Source organism: Gopherus evgoodei, chromosome 5 (assembly GCF_007399415.2).
Source record: "Gopherus evgoodei ecotype Sinaloan lineage chromosome 5, rGopEvg1_v1.p, whole genome shotgun sequence".
Taxonomy (NCBI): domain Eukaryota; kingdom Metazoa; phylum Chordata; order Testudines; family Testudinidae; genus Gopherus; species Gopherus evgoodei.
Window position 1 is genome coordinate 142,882,647 of NC_044326.1, and position 17,738 is coordinate 142,900,384.

The 17,738-nt window shown below is 46.8% G+C and overlaps 1 protein-coding gene across 1 annotated transcript in view; it reads left to right on the forward strand.

Annotated features, from left to right (window-relative positions):
• LOC115652711 (testicular haploid expressed gene protein-like) overlaps positions 1–17,205 on the forward strand; it is a 31,057-nt gene extending 13,852 nt beyond the window's left edge. Inside the window, exons 7-9 of the mRNA XM_030565097.1 lie at positions 7,142–7,273; positions 9,597–9,772; positions 17,091–17,205. Of these exons, the coding sequence (XP_030420957.1) occupies positions 7,142–7,273; positions 9,597–9,772; positions 17,091–17,205 (423 nt within the window). The remainder of the gene's footprint in view (positions 1–7,141; positions 7,274–9,596; positions 9,773–17,090) is intronic.
• The last annotated feature ends 533 nt before the right edge of the window (positions 17,206–17,738 follow it).

Consider the following 17,738-nt stretch of genomic DNA (forward strand, 5'->3'; position numbering starts at 1 on the left):
TAACACTAAATGTAAATGGATACATCTGAGGACAGAGAATGCAGGCTATACTCACAGGCTGGGGGACTCTATCCTGGGAACCTGTGACTCCAAAAAAGATTTGGGGTTGGGGTGGATAGTTAGCTGAACATGAGCTCCCAGTGTGACTCTATTGGCAAAAGAGATAAGGTGACCTTGGAAGCATAAACAGGGGAATCTTGGCTGGGAGCAGAGAGGTTATTTCACCTCTGTAACTGACACTGAAGCAACTGCTGCTAGAATCCCGTGTCCCGTTCTGGTGCCCACAATTTAAGATGGATGTTGATAAATTGGAGAGGGTTCAGAGAAGAGCCTCGAGAACAATTAAAGGGTTAGAAAACCTGCCTTAGAGTGACAGACTCCAGGAGCTTACTCTATTTAGCTTAACCAACAGAAGGATGAGGGGTGACTTGGTGACAGTCTATACATACATATATGGGAAACAGATACTTAATAGTGGGCTCTTCAGTCTAGCAGAGAAAGGTCTAACACAATCCAACAGATGGAAGTTGAAGCTAGACAAATTCAGACAGGAAATAAGCCGTACATTTTTAACAGTGAGGGTAATTAACCATTGGAACAATTTACCAACGGTCATGGTGGATTCTCCGTCTCTGGCAATTTTTAAATGAAGATTGGATGCTTTTCATAAAGACCTGCTCTAGGAATTTTTTGAGGGAAAGTCTCTGGCCTGTGATGACCACAATGGTCCCTTCTGGTATTAGAATCTATGAATCTACATGTTCTCTTTATGTGTTACAGCAATTCCAAAAGACATCTGACGGGGATTGAAAACAGACTAGTCTAAATGACCAAAAATAACTACAAGCCAAAATAATGCTCTTGGCTATAGTGCATGATAAAGTGGGTTGGGAAAATGGAAAGAACTGATTGGCTGATAAGAATTATGACCACCTATTATTACTAGATAATGCAAACCACATTTGGAATATATTAGCCACCTTCACATCAGACATACTTACCCACTGTAGAAGGACAGAAGAAGGGGCCAGGAACTGCAGTTCCCCCCTTTTTTATGCTATTGTACAGGAAACCTAAATTGAGAGTGACCTCTGAAGTCTCTCTTCCTCAGTCGGTCACTCTCTATTACGGAGTGAGAGGGTTCAGGCAGGATCTCAGACAACATGAGTCATATTCATTCATGTACATAGTAGGGAAGCAGAAGTGCTTACACTGCAGAAATCACTAGATGAGGTTCTGTGACCTGTGGTATGCAGGACGTCAGACTAGGTGATCATAGTGGTTTCTTCTGGCCCCAATTATGACTATTGCAAAAAGAGAATTAAAAATCCTATTCCAGTACATAAATTACTCTCGCCTTTGAAGCTGCAAGTTAAGAGACCATCCTTTTTGTTAAAGTGTTTTTTAATGGAACATGAATATCTATATTTAACAAATAAATGTTATGACTGTCAGGAAGGAGGATTAGAAAATTGCTTTATTGTGGGAAATATTACTGTCATGGATCAGGGCAACTACACCTGTATACCCCTTCATCCTTACCAAGGTACCCACTCTAGGTTGACAGCTCCTCAGCAATAACATCTCTTGGGCACAGACCTGTCTTTCTCCCCCCTGCCCAGAGATTTTCCAGGCTGCATGGTTTCCTGCCTACACTGTGATATTTCCAGCAAGCCAGAGTACTTAACAAGCCAGTGTCTGCACTTTGCTTTCACTCTGGAGGCTATGAACAATGTAATTACCACACAGCTCTATCTAAGCAAGCACAATTATTCTTAGGATGAAAGCATAACAGAGAAAGGTGTTAATGGCAGTACAAGAACCTACATGCCTTCTCAAAAGCTTACCAGAGGCTACCCCTACTCCAACCTCAGGCTCTGGTCGGTATCAGTCCTTTAAAACCCACTGCTGGGTTATTGCCATGGTTACAAGTTTATAACCATCTCAGATACAGAACCAGAGCAATCATGAATAGCTCAGTCTTTCCTGTATACAGCTTGGGCCTTTGATCTTGGCGTCATGTAACAGATGAGATAAAAGCCCACTCCTCAGCGCAGAGCTTCAAAGAGCTTGGTTATTGCATAACTGGAGATAGGAAATTTGTATTCACCTCTCCCTGGGCATTGCCCAAGAAATCCCCTTCACAATTGTCCATTCTTGTCTTGCACATTGTTCACTATAGTCCTTTGATCATTCACGCCTCACATCACAGCTGCCCCGCCCTCAGAGAGGTTATATACTATCATGCCCCACAATAATACTTAAACTTTGCATTTCATATAACGGACCCCAAAGAAACTTAATTCAGTAAGGTCTTCCAAGATATTGCAGGCCATTGCCGCATCCAGCACTATTACAACACAGGGAGAAACCTGCTTCTGCATTTTGCTCACATAACTCGTTCTGTGAATTCTATTTGGATGTAGTTCAGTAATTTCATTTCCTTTCAATCAGCTGACTAAAATAAAAAAACAATAATAACCATGAATCCTATTAGCTACAAAAATATGTAATGCTAATGACGTTGTATAACTGTTCTCTGGATGCTTTGTGCAATAGTTGGACTGTTTATGGTCAGTATATTTCTTTGTCACAGTATTTCCTGTCAGTGTAGCTGAGAAATTGATGTAGTCTAGGAAAGCAACACTTCCCTCTCTTTAGTGACTTCTGTTGTGTAACAGTAGGGCTGCATGGGAAGGTACATAGTGTATAGCCAGTTTATATCTTTGGATGCAGGTGTTTGCCTACTTCATGCCAGCTGTGAATGCCAAGAACAACATTCGGCTGAACTGACAGGATATGAGGGATATCTCAGTGCTTTGAGCATTAGCCTGCCAAATCCAGGGTTGTGAGCTCAATCCTTGAGGTCATTTAGGGATCTGGGGCAAAAATTGGGGATTGGTCCTGCATTGAGCAGGGGGTTGGACTAGATGAAGTCCTTTCCAACCCTGATATTCTATGATTCTCTCTATTTCCCAGATACAGTGTGGCCAGCCAAAGAAGATGAGTACAATAATCATGTCCCCAAAAGGCACTGCAGTCCCCTAGCTGATCTTGCAAAACTCCACTTGCTAAATTGTCAGACGAGCTTCTTTGTTCTTCCTGCCATGCTGTGCCTCCCCCTTGGGAGGAGCTTCCCTAAACACCCACCAAGGCACCTCACTGGCATCCTGCACCACCCTTCTTTTCCAAGAAGCATACAGAAAGAAAACCTGACAACGGTCAGGCTGCTGGTATGCTTATCCCACTGTCCATCATGCTGACCCATATTGTCTTTTTGTTTCTTTGCACTCCCCCGTCTGTCTGTGTCCATCTGTTGTCTCTTGTCTTACACTTAGATTAAGTCTTTTTGTTCTGTGTTTGTACAGTACCTAGCACAATGGGGTCCTAGTCCATGACTGGGCCTCCTTGGTGCTACAACAATGTAGAGTAATAAATGTAGTTAGATATTTGGCTGCGTGTGTTTACTCTGTATGCCATCCCAGCTCTGCGCAGGTAGCTGGCACAGCAGACCTCGAGTGAACTGCCCAATGACCACAAGATCTATCAAGCTGCAAAGGCATTTGGTCGGGTTTATTGTTAACGAAGCATGGTTCTAGCTCGCCAGATCAATGTCTATAGATACACTAGCACATGCATGCCTGTGACAACGGACCAGTTCAGTGAATGGCGGGACTTTCCATTCCCCCCTCTACTGGCCAAAGACACTCCCTCCGAGACTCCATTTTACATATCAATGCAAACAAGTTATGTATTGCCCCGCTGATGTAGTTAGGTGCCACCCATCACCTTTTACATGTTAGTTTGATCAAAACATCTCTATCCATCATGCTGTCGTCCTGACCTTATCTTTAGTATGGGTCAGCATGATTCTGTTCTCTTTAGGGAATGTGCCGGTATCAAGGTATTCTGGTACCACCCTACTGGAATGTGTCTGCATGAGAGCTCTGTGCCTAGCACCTCTTTGGAATGTGTGTTTTTGCAATATCAGCCCTGTTCTTGCCAGATTCTGTGAACGGGTCCTGCCTAGCTCACAGCCTAACTTTGATCACTACTTTAGCCCAGGCCTCAGACCTTATTCCAGGCCTCTGATGCAAGGCTCTCTTTCTACTACATTCCTCCACTTTTTGTCTTTTTATGCGGAGGATGTTCACCCATTGTCCTGGAAAAGCATAATGCATGGACTGAAGATGACCCATTGGACTAAAAAATGTTACGTAGTCACCTTACACATTCATGCCTCATCTGTAATCTGCACATTCTCTCGTACGACTGATAGACAGATTTAATTGTTTAATTGATTTTAGTTCCTTGTGGTGGACCTGGGAATGTTAGGCCCGGGACTATGACTGATGTGTGGGGTTTAGAGTTGTTTTGGGATAACTTTTGGGTGACATGAGGAGACCTTTCTACTTAGTTGGCTTTGGTCACTATTATAAGTGTATTGTGCTTATACTTTATAGAGTAGTACCGGTGTAGAGATGGATATATGTGAGGGATTACATGATTATTCCCTATAAGCCCTGCTAGAAGGAAAAGGTGGGGAGAACTAATACATCAGGCTTTAAAGAGTTTCTTGCAGGCTCTTGTGCTTGCAGGTGGATTTTATGGGGCCATTGCTCATCAGTTGTGGTGGATGCCTTCAGTAAATGGGTAGAGGCATTTCCCACCAGGAAGGAAGATAGCCCTGCAGCTGCTAAAATGCTGATGATGGAAGTATTCCCCAGATGAGGACTACCACACAGTACTGATTCTGATAATGGACCTGCATTCATTGGGAAAGTATTCCAGAACATGGGTACATGGGCTGGTATTCCCTTACCCTTGCACATCCCTACCATCCTCAAGCTGGAGGGCAGGTGGAAAGTATGAAAAAGTCTCTTAAAATTGAATTATCCAAAGTGTGCAATGAACTGGGATCAAATTGGGATATAGTGTTCCCATGGGTTCATATGAGAATCCAGAGCCGTCCAAATTGCATGACAGGATTTAGCCTTTCTGAGGTGCTCTTTGGAAGACCCATGCCTGTCTGGAAAAACTTGCTATACCCCCCAGATTGGGAAACTAAAAGCAATGGCAACAACGATCTAGATAAACAATCTTAAACACTGGTTGGGTACTGCCCAAGGGTCTGCTGCAGCAAAACCAGCTGCAGAACAGCAAAAAATGAATCAAGATGAAAACAGTGATATTAAGCAATGGCAAATTGGAAGCCAAGTAATGGTTAAAAGTGCACCAGCACCTATTGTCATTTCTCCATTTTCTTTTTTAAAATTCATATCAGTTCCCCCTTGCTGGCAATTCATCGGGTCCAAATTTCATCAAGCTCTGTGGGGATTTGCAGGGTAGGTATTGGGGGTTCCCTAACTCATATTGTTCTGCCATGTTAGATCGCGATTCCTACAGAGGGCAGCTCGTTTACCTAACAGATCAGCAGTCGGGGTCCCCAGTGTAGTTAGATGTTTGGCTGCATGTGTTTCCTCCATATGCCATCCCAGCCCTGCGCAGGTAGCTGGCACAGCAGACCTTGAGCGAACCACTCAATGATCACAAGATCCATCAAGGTGCGAAGGCACTTGGTCAGGTTTATTGTCAATGAAGCACGGTCCTAGCTCCCTGGATCAATGTCTACAGTTATACTAGCTCATGTATGCCCGTGACAGCTCAGTGAATGCCAGGTGGCTTTACCTTCCTGGGAGTCCTGTCAGCCCCCTCTCTTCAAGTCCAATAGGCCTTGGTTCAAACCAGGTGTACGAGGTAGGTGCCTGACATCAGACCTTCTGTCCTCTCCTCTACCACACTGCCAGGTCCTTTACTGTAGGGCCCAGGGCTGGCAGGGATGTGATCAAGCTGCACATGCAGTGAAAGGGGTCAGAGCAGTGCTCACAGCTGGACAGGAGCAGGAAGCCTGCTGCAGCCTGCCTGGAGAGATGGCCAGAAAGGTTAGGTGCTGAGAGTGAAGTTCAGGACGAGTGTAGGAGCCGGGGGAAGAGTCTGTAAGGGTCTGGGAAAGTAATAGAGTACAGTGGTTGGTGGACCATAAAGAGCCTGACATTGTGGTGGAGAGGCAAGTGGAAGGGCTGATGTCAGGACAAGTACCTTGCACATCTGGTGAGAAATGGCTTTACTGTACGGAGATCCCCTGGAGCCCACTGGGACTGCTGCTGCACTTTTCCCAGGCCCAGTAACTCCTGGAGACTAAGCAGTTCTCTGCCATCTATATGTGTGAGGCATTTTATTCCCGCCTCTTGCTTTTCTTGCCTTACAGATCAGCCTTTGCCCAAAATAGCTTATGTCCAAATAAATCTGTTACTCTTTAAGGTGCCACCGGACTCTTCGTTGTTTTTGTGGATACAGACTAACACGCTACCCCTCTGATAGATTAGCCTTTGTGTGCCTGGGGCACCCTGGATGATTTTCCATTGAGCAGGTTGGGTAGCTGCCAGGTACACGTGCACACACAAACTTTGGAAAGCCATCCCCTTTTCTCTCTTCATTTATAATCCCTGTATTCTCCTCCTGTGGCTGCTGTTAATCCACCCTTGAGCACAGTACTGTGACCACGCCACTGTAAACAGTATCTAAGGTCCTTCCTTTCCATTGCCTGCGGCTCCACCAGATGTGTAGGAGCAGTTCCATGACATCCTTGGCACACCTGTTGTTTCCTCTCATAAAGAAGGCCAACACCCAAACTTCCAAACATTCAGCAGGGGTTGGTTTGGGGAGCCAGGGTGACATTTCCAGGGCCCCTTGAGTTCAATGGGAGTGGTGCTCCTCAACCACTTAGGCACTTTTGAAACTCCCCCCCCAAGAGGAGATTTTTAAAAGTTTCGTTCTGCATGTTTCAATGAATCTTTGTGGCTTGCTGTCTAAGGCTGACTTGGTTACTGGTATGTGTCAGAGATCAAACTTTTCAAACTTACGCACCTAAAGCTAGGGAATTACATCCCAGGTTAGGCACCCACGTTAAAAATGGCCTGATTTTCAGACAGCTCCCACTGATGTCAATGGGAACTGGGCATATTCAGCTCCTCTGAAAATCATACTCTTATACTGGTGCCTAAGGTGAGAAACTTGCCTGTGATAATATTGGCCTCTAACATCTAACAGACCTGTGTACTGGTTTATTTGCCCTCTGTAGGTTGAAACACAAATTACAGACACTGCAAGGATGACTCTCACCCCTCCAAGAACACAGCGTCTTGCCCAGCCGAAGATTCGGAAGAATACTTTGTGCTACGACCGGGGAAGTCCCGAGTCCATGATCTGTCCAGTAAGGCAATGTGACTGCAGCTCTTTGGTGTGAAGGGCCATCCTCTCTATTGATGGGCTGTCACTGGTCTCCCTTAGATGACTAAGCAGACAATACTTGGCATTCAGTGTATAAAAAACAGCTTATGGCTTCACAAGCCAGTACCCTCCTCCCTGCCTGCAGAGAACCTCTGGGCAATGGTTCTGGTGCAATCCTGGGTCAGGCTGTGCCATGGGTCAGGCTGGATCCTGGGTACCTGGCACATGGGGCTCCGACACCCTGAAGATGTGCAAGGCATGAACACGAGGTGGATGGATAGATGGCAGGTGGATGAGATGGATAGGCTGGAGGAGAAGGGGACAGGAAGGTCCAGCACTGCATCGATCCTCTCATTCTCCTCCATGCATAAGGGCCCAGAGAAGCTGTTCTAGCCATTAGGTTGAAGTAGCTGCTGCAGAACAGTCCTGCATCCAGTCTGTAGCCCAGGACAAGGATTCTTTCTCCCACCCATGCATTTGCCTGGCACCTGACATGGTTCTCAGGCTGACACTGCACTTTGGACTAGTAGAAAAAGGAGCAAATGTTGCAGCAGTACAGATCCATTTGAAGCTTGTCCAGTTTATGGGAAGAGGGAGATGCAGTGGTTAAGATGGAGAGTGCACCATGCAGGGCAGCGAAGGTGATGCATGGAATGAAAGTGCTTTGGCATAGGATAGCCTGACAAGCCGAGGTGATATATGATCTTTGACAAGTCACCTCCCTTCTCTGGGCCTCAGTGTCTCCTCCCTCCCCTGTCCATGTAGACTGTAAAAGTTCTCTCACTGCATGTGGGTCGTGCCCAGCACAGCAAGGCCTGATGGCTGTGGACACCACTATAATACCAAAGATAAGACCAAAGAGGCTAGGAGCTTGGGCAAAAGAGAATCGAGTCCAGGGCCAAGGTGTTAGTGGTTGGGATGGAGAGTAAAGGGTGGATTTCAGAGCTAGTGATGGGAAAGAATGAGCTATGAGAGGGAAATGAAGGAGAAGAATTCCCTCAACTCCAGACCCTGCCCCTTTGTTCTGGTCCATTCCACAGACTCAGACTTCAGCCTCTAGCAAACCTTGGCTAGCTGAGATCCTGCACTCAGGACCCCTCTCCAATGAGACTAGTCTACGTGGTCAGGGTAGGGAGGAGAAACTGAGGCACAGAAAAGGCAGGTGACTTGCCCAGGATCACATAGCTTGTCAGTAGCAGCTCCAGGAATAGATCCCAGTGTCTCCTGGGTCCTAGACAATGCTGCCTCCCTCCGTTTCGCTTGTCTCCTTCCCTCCCTCTGCTCCTCTTGTTGGAGTTATCTAACTTAGCTCTTTGGACCAATGGGGCCTCTCTTCTCACATCACCATGTGCACCTATGGCACTGTCTCCAGACACGCTGCCTTCCTGGGATGCTGCTCCATGCAGGCTCAGCTCCTGGGGGCACGCCGGCTCGCTCAGCCGCTGTCCCCAGAAGCTGAGCCTGGGCAGGGGGCAGCCTGCTGCTGCCACAGCCAGGCACTCTCCCAGGCAGCATCTGGGAGTGGCTCTGGGCCTGGCTGCCAAGAACAGTCAAACCTGTCAGGGGGGAGCTGGCACAGTGGGAGGATAAAGCCCCAGGTAATGGTGGATGGGGAGTGTGCAGGGGCCCTAGGCTGGAGGTAGGGTGGAGAGGAGTCATGTGGGGAGTTCACTTGCCCTCCCTTTAGCTGGTGCCCCCTTTTGTGTCCCTACCACGAGTCGCCTTGATGCCTCCAGCTTTATAACGGGGCTGTGTAGCCCAGGTCAGAGAGTACGGTGGTGTGTTTCTCTCCAGGTCTGGGCAGGACTGGACATGAGGTTCATTCTTGCTGAGACTGAGCCTATGATGGCAGGTTGGGGGAAGCAGTTACAGGGTTTAGCAAAGACACTGTCAGCCCCTCTGATTGAGATGATGGGTGTAGCATTTGTCACTTGGGTGTATAACTTAGTAGACTTGGTAGACTCCCAGCTGCTTCCCGAGGATCAAATAACAGCAGTGGCCAGGCGGTGTCTGGGCAGGAGGCTCCAGCCTTTTCTCTTGGCTGTGGACTTTGCTACTGTGTTCCATGCCTTTATTACCTCTAGGCTGCTATGCTGGGCTGCACTGGGTACACCTTAAATCCCTTTGGGAAATGGTGTCTCCTGACAGGAGAGTATGGCACTGGCTGCAGATTGGCACTGGCTGCCCAGTGGCTTCCTAACATTCAGCCCAGCACTTCACAGCAGAATGCTCCTTTGGCTTTAATCTAACAGCTGTACTTTCAGGACAGAACTCGAGGGGAGTGCCTCCTATGGTTCCTCTCACAGGTATCTAGGTCTGCCCAGCAAGCAGTAGCAAGTGTTCGGACACTAGAGTTGGCTAAAGCAAAAGTGGTGTCACCTGAGTATCTGCCTGCCCATGATACTGAACGGCCAGTGACAAAGGCAGCAAAGCACGCAGTGACTACGCCTAGGATTGAGGAACTGTCCCAGCCGTGCAAAAGGTATGTGCTCACCAAAGGGACTTGCTAAAAGAAGAGGTGAGAGGTTGCTCAGATGTGCAGAGAGCACTTTTCTTTGTCATTGTTCCTGTGTTTCACCAGCTGGGTCTATGGCCATTTCGTACAGAATGTGGAAATGTATTAAGCATAATTAGTTCTTGTAGAAACCCAAAAGCTAGTTGTGCTGTTAAACACATGTTTGCATGTTAGTTTTGGAAGAAGCAACTCGTGAATGTGTATTGGACTGTTTATATAGTTGAAAAGTGCTTTTAAATTTTTTGAGATGGCAGAGCTGGGAAAACCACTCTGAATTACTGAATTTAGCACATTAGTTAGTAAATACGATAAGAAAAGTAAGGCTAATGTATCATACAATGGTCTTTGTTCATTCATGTAGCTTTTATCTGGAGTGGCTCACAACTGTGAGTGCCTGTCTCAGGGCAGATGGTCAGAAAACAAGGGCAGAAACCACAAACTGGTGATGTGTTATATTATTCAATTTTTAACAAGCCAGTAACAAATGTGAAGGAATAATGGTAAAGGGCAATGTATCTAGTTGCGGAAGGCAGGTTACTGAAGGAATTTGCAAGGGTTAATCTTATTTAACATCCTAATCTATCATCTTCTGGATGGTGGAATAAACACACTAATGAAATTAACAGATACTGAAGAGTTAGGAGGAGTTGCTACCACCACCCAAGACAGAGAAATAAGACAGGAAACTAGAGAAAAGATGGCATGTGCAGAGAAATAAAGTGTAATTCAGCTTGGAAACACCCTCCGCCCCCCACACATGCTAACATAGCTAAGAAAAATGAACTGAAACATCAGCTCAATCAGAAGGAGACACTTGGTAAGTAGCAATACTGAAAGATCAGTTTAACGTGCTGTCTGTCACCTCATAGGAGTTGGCAGTGGCCCATGGTGCAAAAGAGGCCAATTCAATTTCAGGCCTCAGACAAAGGTATCGTGACAGAGCTGGGATGGGTTTGAGGCGACAGTAGGTAGAAATTCCTGCTCCATTCTGGCCAAGCATTACCAGAAAGACATTGACAAGCTGGAGGGAGCTTAGAGAACAGCAATAAATATAATCCAAGTCTGGAGGATTGACTTGTGAGAAAAGAGCTAAATATACTTAACTTGGTTAAGCAGTGACTCAGTGAGGATGTGATACTCTGCAAATTTGAGGGGTGTAACCACCAAGGAAGGAGAGGAATTTGTCCGTGTGACTGTGCAGGACATAGCTGGGGTAATGGGAAGAAACTGAGAAAATAAAACATAGGTGGAATATCAGGAGATGTGCCATGACCGTGAGATGAATTAGATGCTTCAGTAGCATCAAGGGGAATTTTATAGCTGGTCTGGACAATACATTTCAAAATATACTCCCTGGTTTGGCAGGGAGATAGAAGTCCCTCACCCTACTCCCTATCTGATCCTCTGATTTCTCTGGCTTCTGTGATTCAATCTGTTGAATTCTTCTCTGCTTCTCAGCAGTGCTGTAGGTTTTCTTTGAGAGCAGTGTTCATTCCTCATGTCAGGCTTAGGGACGCTGCTTTGCCTCAGGCAAGGGCAGCACTAAGTTATAGTGGGCACCTTTTGTTGCTGTCTCTATTAAGTAGCATCTAGAAAACAACCAGAGACCCACTGCACAAAACATTGCCCTAGCACATAGTGAGAGACAGACAGTCCCTGCCCCAAAGAACTTACCCTCTAAGGGCTGGTCACTCTAGAGAGATCAGCCTAGCTACATTCCTCTGGGGTGTGACAATCCACACCCCTGAGCAACATAGCTCAGCAAACTTAAGTCTGCACATAGACAGTGCTATGTAAGCAAAAGACAACTTCTGTCAACCTAGCTACTACCTCTCAGGCAACTGGATTACCTACACCAGTGGGAGAACCTGACCAATCTGATTGCCTTCTATGATGAGATAACTGGCTCTGTGGATGTGGGGAAAGCAGTGGCAGTGATATGTCTTGGCTTTAGCAAAGCTTTTGATATGGTCTCCCACAGTATTCTTGCCAGCAAGTTAGAGAAGTATGGGCTGGATGAATTGACTATAATGTGGATAGAAAGCTGGCTACATCGTCAGGCTCAACAGCTCGTGATCAATGGCTCAGTGTCAGCCGGTATCAAGCGGAGTGCCCCAGAGCTCGGTCCTGGGGCCGGTTTTGTTCAACATCTTTATTAATGATCTGCATGATGGGATGAATTGCACCCTCAGCAAGTTCGCAGATAACACTAAGATGGGGAGAGGTAGATATGCTGAAGGGTAGGGATAGGGTCCAGAGTGACCTAGACAAATTGGAGGACTGGGCCAAAAGAAATCTGATGAGGTTCAAAAAGGACAAGTGCAGAGTCCTGCACTTAGGATGAAAGAATCCCATTCACTGTTACAGGCTGGGGACCGACTGGCTAAGCGGCAGTTCTTCAGAAAAGGACCTGGGGGTTACAGTGGATCAGAAGCTGGATGCCTGGATCACTATACCTGGAGTCACAGACAGTCCCTTTAGACCCTCGAGCCTATCTTGCCACCCAGACAAACTTAACATTGTGATTAAAAAGTTATAGAAACCAAAAATCACATCACATTAGCTTATTCCCAATCTCAAAGTCACTTACCCCAAACCAAGGGATACTCTGGATCTTATGCCAAAAACAATCCTGGTAGCCAGTTCTCTAGTAAATTAAGTAAAGATTTATTAGCTAAGAAAAAGAAACGAGTTATTGGGAGGTTAAAGTAGGTAAAACATATTAACAGGTGAGTCAAAGTTTGTAAGTCCAAATGTTAGCAGAGATGTAGTAATCTGCCAATCTCCAAAAGTCTTTCATGGTTCATAGAATCATCATAGAATCATCGAATCATAGAATATCAGGGTTGGAAGGGAACTCAGGAGGTATCTAACCCAACCCCCTGCTCAAAGCAGGATCAACCCCCAATTCGAAAAAAAAAATGATTCTATCCACGTGACCAAACTGGTTTTTTGATTTAAAGGGCTCTTTAATCCGATTTCTGTACTCCACCTTCGCAAGTGGAGTAGTGCTTAAATTGAGATCGTAATCCTGGGTTAAAGGTATTGTGGACGCAATACAACATTATTGGCCTCCGGGAGCTATCCCAGAATGCTCCCATGTGACCGCTCTGGACAACACTCTCAACTCCAATGCACTAGCCAGGTGGGCAGGAAAAGCCCCGGGAACTTCTAAATTTCGTTTCCTGTTTGGTCACCATCAGCACAGGTGACCATCAGCACAGTCCACCATCACAGATGACCATGCAGAGTCCACCATCACAGGAGATCACATAGTCCCAAATCGCAGACGAGCCCCAGCATGGTCCGAACGGGAGGTACTGGCTCTCATTGCATGCTGGGGAGGTGAGTCTGTTATGGCAGAACTACGTTCCAGAAAAAGGAATGGAAATACATACGCTAAAGTCTCCAGGGCCATGACAAAAAGAGGCTACTCCAGGGACACAGAGCAGTGTCGTACAAAAATCAAGGAGCTCAGGCAAGCGTACCAAAAAGCCAGGGAGGCGAACGGGCGCTCTGGGTCACAGCCCCATACATTCCGCTTCTACCGTGAGCTCCATGCAATTAGGGGGGTGACGCCACCACTGCCCCACCACTGTCCATGGACACCTGCAAGAGGGGAGTGCCACGGAGCGAGGAGGAAGAGTCATTGGAGGACGAAGACGTGGAGGAGGACAGGGCACAGGCAGCAAGTGGGGAATCCGTTTTCCCTTGCTCTCACAGATATTGTGGATCACACTGCAAGCAGCAATGACAGTTGGAATATTGGTTGTGCTGAGATCTAACTGAATCAGTAAACTGCGCCAGCGCCCTTTCAAATGTCCAAAAGCACATTCTACCACCATTCTTCACTTGCTCAGCCTGTAGTTGAACTGCTCTTTACTACCGTCCAGGGTTCCTGTGTACAGCTTCATGAGCCATGGCATTAAGGGGTAGGCTGGATCCCCGAGGATAGCTATAGGCATTTCAACATCCTTAATGGTTATTTTCCGGTCAGGGAAGTAAGTCCCTTCCTGCAACTGTTCCTGAAGATTCGAGTGTCATACACCTTTCCTGGCCATTCCACGTTGATGTCAGTGAAACGTCCCTTGTGATCCACCCGTGCTTGCAACACCATGGAAAAGTACCCCTTGCGGTTTATGTACTGGCCACAATGGTGTGCTGGGGCCAAGATGGGGACATGTGTTCCATCTATTGCCCCACCGCAGTTAGGGAACCCCAGTGCATTAAAGCCAACCATTATGGTCTGCACATTTCCCAGAGTCGCTACCCTTGATAGCAGCTGGTCAATGATTGCACCGGCTACTTGCAGCACAGCAGCCCCTACAGTAGATTTTCCCACTCCAAACTGCTTCCCGACTGACTGGTAGCTGTCGGGTGTTGCAAGCTTCCACAGTGCTAAGGCCACTTGCTTCTCAACTGTGAGGGCTGCTCTCATTTTGGTGTATTTGTGCTTCAGGGCAGGGGACAGCAAGTCACAAAGTTCCATGAAAGTGGCCATACGTATACGAAAGTTTCGCAGCCACTGGGAATCATCCTAGACGTGCCACACTATGTGGTACCACCAGTCTGTGCTTGTTTCCTGGGCCCAGAATTGACGTTCTACAGCATGAACCTGGCCCAATGCCACCATGATCTCCCAATTGCCATATGCCGTGCTTCTAGGAACGTCTGTGTCCATGACCTCATCAGTATAGTAATCGCACTGTCGTCGCTTCCTCACCTGGTTTTTCAGGTACTGCACATACTTCTGGATAATGCGCGAGGTATTTACAATGGTCAAAACTGCAGTGAAGATCTGAGCGGGCTCCATGCTATGGGGCCTGCACAGGTAATCCTGGAAAAAGGGCACGAAACGTAAGAGGCCTGTTCAGTTCAAGATGGCCAATAAAAGGCGGTAAATGGTTGTCTTCTGTAGCTTTCACAGGGTTGGGACGCTCGCTAGAGCTGCAAGAGCGGGAGAGCAGAGTTTGCGGCGGAAGCGTGAGCAGAGTTTGCGGCGGAAGCTGTGCGGCTCAGTTCACAATGGCCGAAAAATGGCAGGGAATTGTTGCCTTCTGTAGCTTCCACAGGAGCCCAGGACCGACAACATGGAAAAAGCTGTGGAAACTGTGTGTCTCCATTCACAATGGCCAAAAAATGGCGGGGAATTGTTGCCTTCTGTAGCTTGCACTCGAGCCCATGACAGAGAACACGGAAAAATTAGCTAGCAATGCAAGAGTGGGAGAGCAGAGTTTGCGGCTGAAGCTGTGCTGCTTGGTTCACGGTAGCTGAAAAAAGGTGGGAAATGGTTAGATAAAAGAGTAGATAGAAAGACAAGAGGACATGCGAGCTGGATTCAGTACCAGGAGACAGGCGGTGCACCATACTGCACCGTCTGCTGGCAGTACAGCATCTGTCGTAGCTTTCACGGAGGGAGGAGCGAGTGATGGCACACACCCAGAAACACCCATGAGAATGTTTTGCCCCATCATGCACTGGGAGCTTAACCCACAATTCCAATGGGCGACGGAGACTGTGGGAATTCTGGGATAGTTTCCCACAGTGCACCCTCTGACTTTCGATGCTAGCCTCGGTACTGTGGACGCACTCCACCGAATTCATGCATTTTATTGGGGACACGCAACACCGAATGTATAAAATAGCTTCTGAAAATTCGAATAGAATAAGTTCGAATTAATTTCATACTTTAAGGAGGAGAGTCCACCACCTCCCTAGGTAACCCATTCCAGTGCTTCACCACCCTCCTAGTGAAAAAGTTTTCCTAATATCGAGCTTAAACCTCCCCCACTCCTTGTTCTGTCATCTGGTACCACTGAGAACAGTCTATATCCATCCTCTTTGGAACCCCCTTTCAGGTAGTTGAAAGCAGCTATCAATCCCCCCTCATTCTTCTCTTCTACAGATTAAACAATCCCAGTTCCTGCATCCTCTCCTCATAAATCATGTGCTCCAGCCCCCTAATCATTTTTGTTGCCCTCCGCTGGACTCTTTCCAATTTTTCCACATCCTTCTTGTAGTGTGGGGCCCAAAACTGGACACAGTACTCCAAATGAGGCCTCTCCAATGCTGAATAAAGGGGAATGATCACATCCCTCGATCTGCTGGCAATGCCCCTACTTATACACCCCAAAATGCTGTTAGCCTTTTGGCAACAAGGGCACACTGTTGACTCCTATCCAACTTCTCGTCCACTGTAACCCCTAGGTCCTTTTTCTGCAGAACTGCTGCCTAACCACTCAGCCCCTAGTCTGTAGCAGTGCATGAGATTCTTCCGTCCTAAGTGCACAACTCTGCATTTGTCCTTTTTGAACCTCATCAGATTTCTTTTGGCCCAATCCTTCAATTTGTCTAGGTCCCTCTATATCCTATCCTTACCCTCCAGCATATCTACCACTCCTCCCAGTTTAGTGTCATCTGCAAACTTGCTGAGGGTGCAGTCCATGCCATCCTCCAGATCATTAATTAGTTACACAGGAGAAGTCTGGGATTTTCTGTCCACTCGCTTAGTTTTTCCACCCTGTTGGAATCCAGATAGTCCAGAGATGCAGGATCATTCCATGAAGCCATATTTATAGCTTTCCCCCACAAAAGGTAATCTGATAAGTGTCTTTATTCCTCCATGATCCCTGGCTTTGAAATGAGCATTTCCTGTTATAGCCATTAAGTCTTTCATTAGCATTTCCAAAGTTCCATTTATATCTAATGAGTTTAGTCACAGAGATATACACGATGTAAAAGGTAATATAATATCAAACAACAATCCTTCATTAGTTTTTATGAAGTTTTAACTCCTGATTACAATCTTACATGAACACACCTTTGATTACAGGATATACATAATGTAGAAGTAACATAATAGCAAACTATGGAATATAGACAGATGAAAACAATATAATCAACATCTTTGATATTCACAATCAAGGAAAGTGCCTTGAGAATCTGGCATGCGCTGGCACCTGGCCTGTCAGCATGTCAACCTTAATTATCTGTGGCAATATATCACCTTGTATTACAAAATGTTCTGTGATATATTTTGCAAAAATAATGAAATTTTAGTACTACTATTAAATCTTGGCTGAGAGAGGTGGAGAGGTCACTAGTGATTTGTGCAGAGTGTAAGGGGTGCAGTTTGAAGGTCTCCTGAGAACATAAGTTCTTATTATTAGTAGCTGTAGACTCAGAACTTAGGCTCCAGTTGTTAAAACTGAGGGAGTCTTCAGAAATCACTGTGCCACAATTCATACTCCTAACCCATTCTTCTTCTGTGTTTTCACTGTTTCAGGCTCACTGCGAACCTTGCTCAGTTTGATCCAGATGCCTTTTTAGTAAAGGAGTCTGCCAAGAAGGCAGTTTGCTCCAGCAGGCTTCAAAAACTAGCACACCCTATTGAGCGCTGAACCCGCTGGCTCTTAAGTTCATTAAATCCTTTGAAAATTCATGGCTGTCTTGTATGCTGTCCCCCTCCCTAGTGTGTTTGATTACATGTTGTAGATCGGGGTCTCAAACTCAATTTACCTTAGGTCCAGTGCCCTCTCCTCAAATCCTCTCAATGGCCCAATGTCACTCATGCTGCCCAGAACCCAACCCCCCACAACGCCACCTCCCACTTGCCTAAGACTCTGGGATGGAGTTTGGGTGGGGGAGGAGGTCTGGGGTAGGGGATTGGGGTGCAGGCTGTGGGAGGGAGTTTGAGTGCAGAAGGAGTGAGAGGTTGGTCTCTGAGAGGGAGTTTGGGTGGGGGAGGAGGTCTGGGGTGCAGGCTCTGGGGTGGAGTTTGGGGGCAGAGAGTGTGTGGGAAAGGGATGAAGGCTCTGGGAGGAAGTTTGGGAGCTGGGGAGAGTGGGGATGGAGTGAAGGCTCTGGGAGGGAGTTTGGGAGCTGGGGTGTGTGGGGAGGGGTTGCAGGCTCTGGGAGGGAGTTTGGGGTCTGA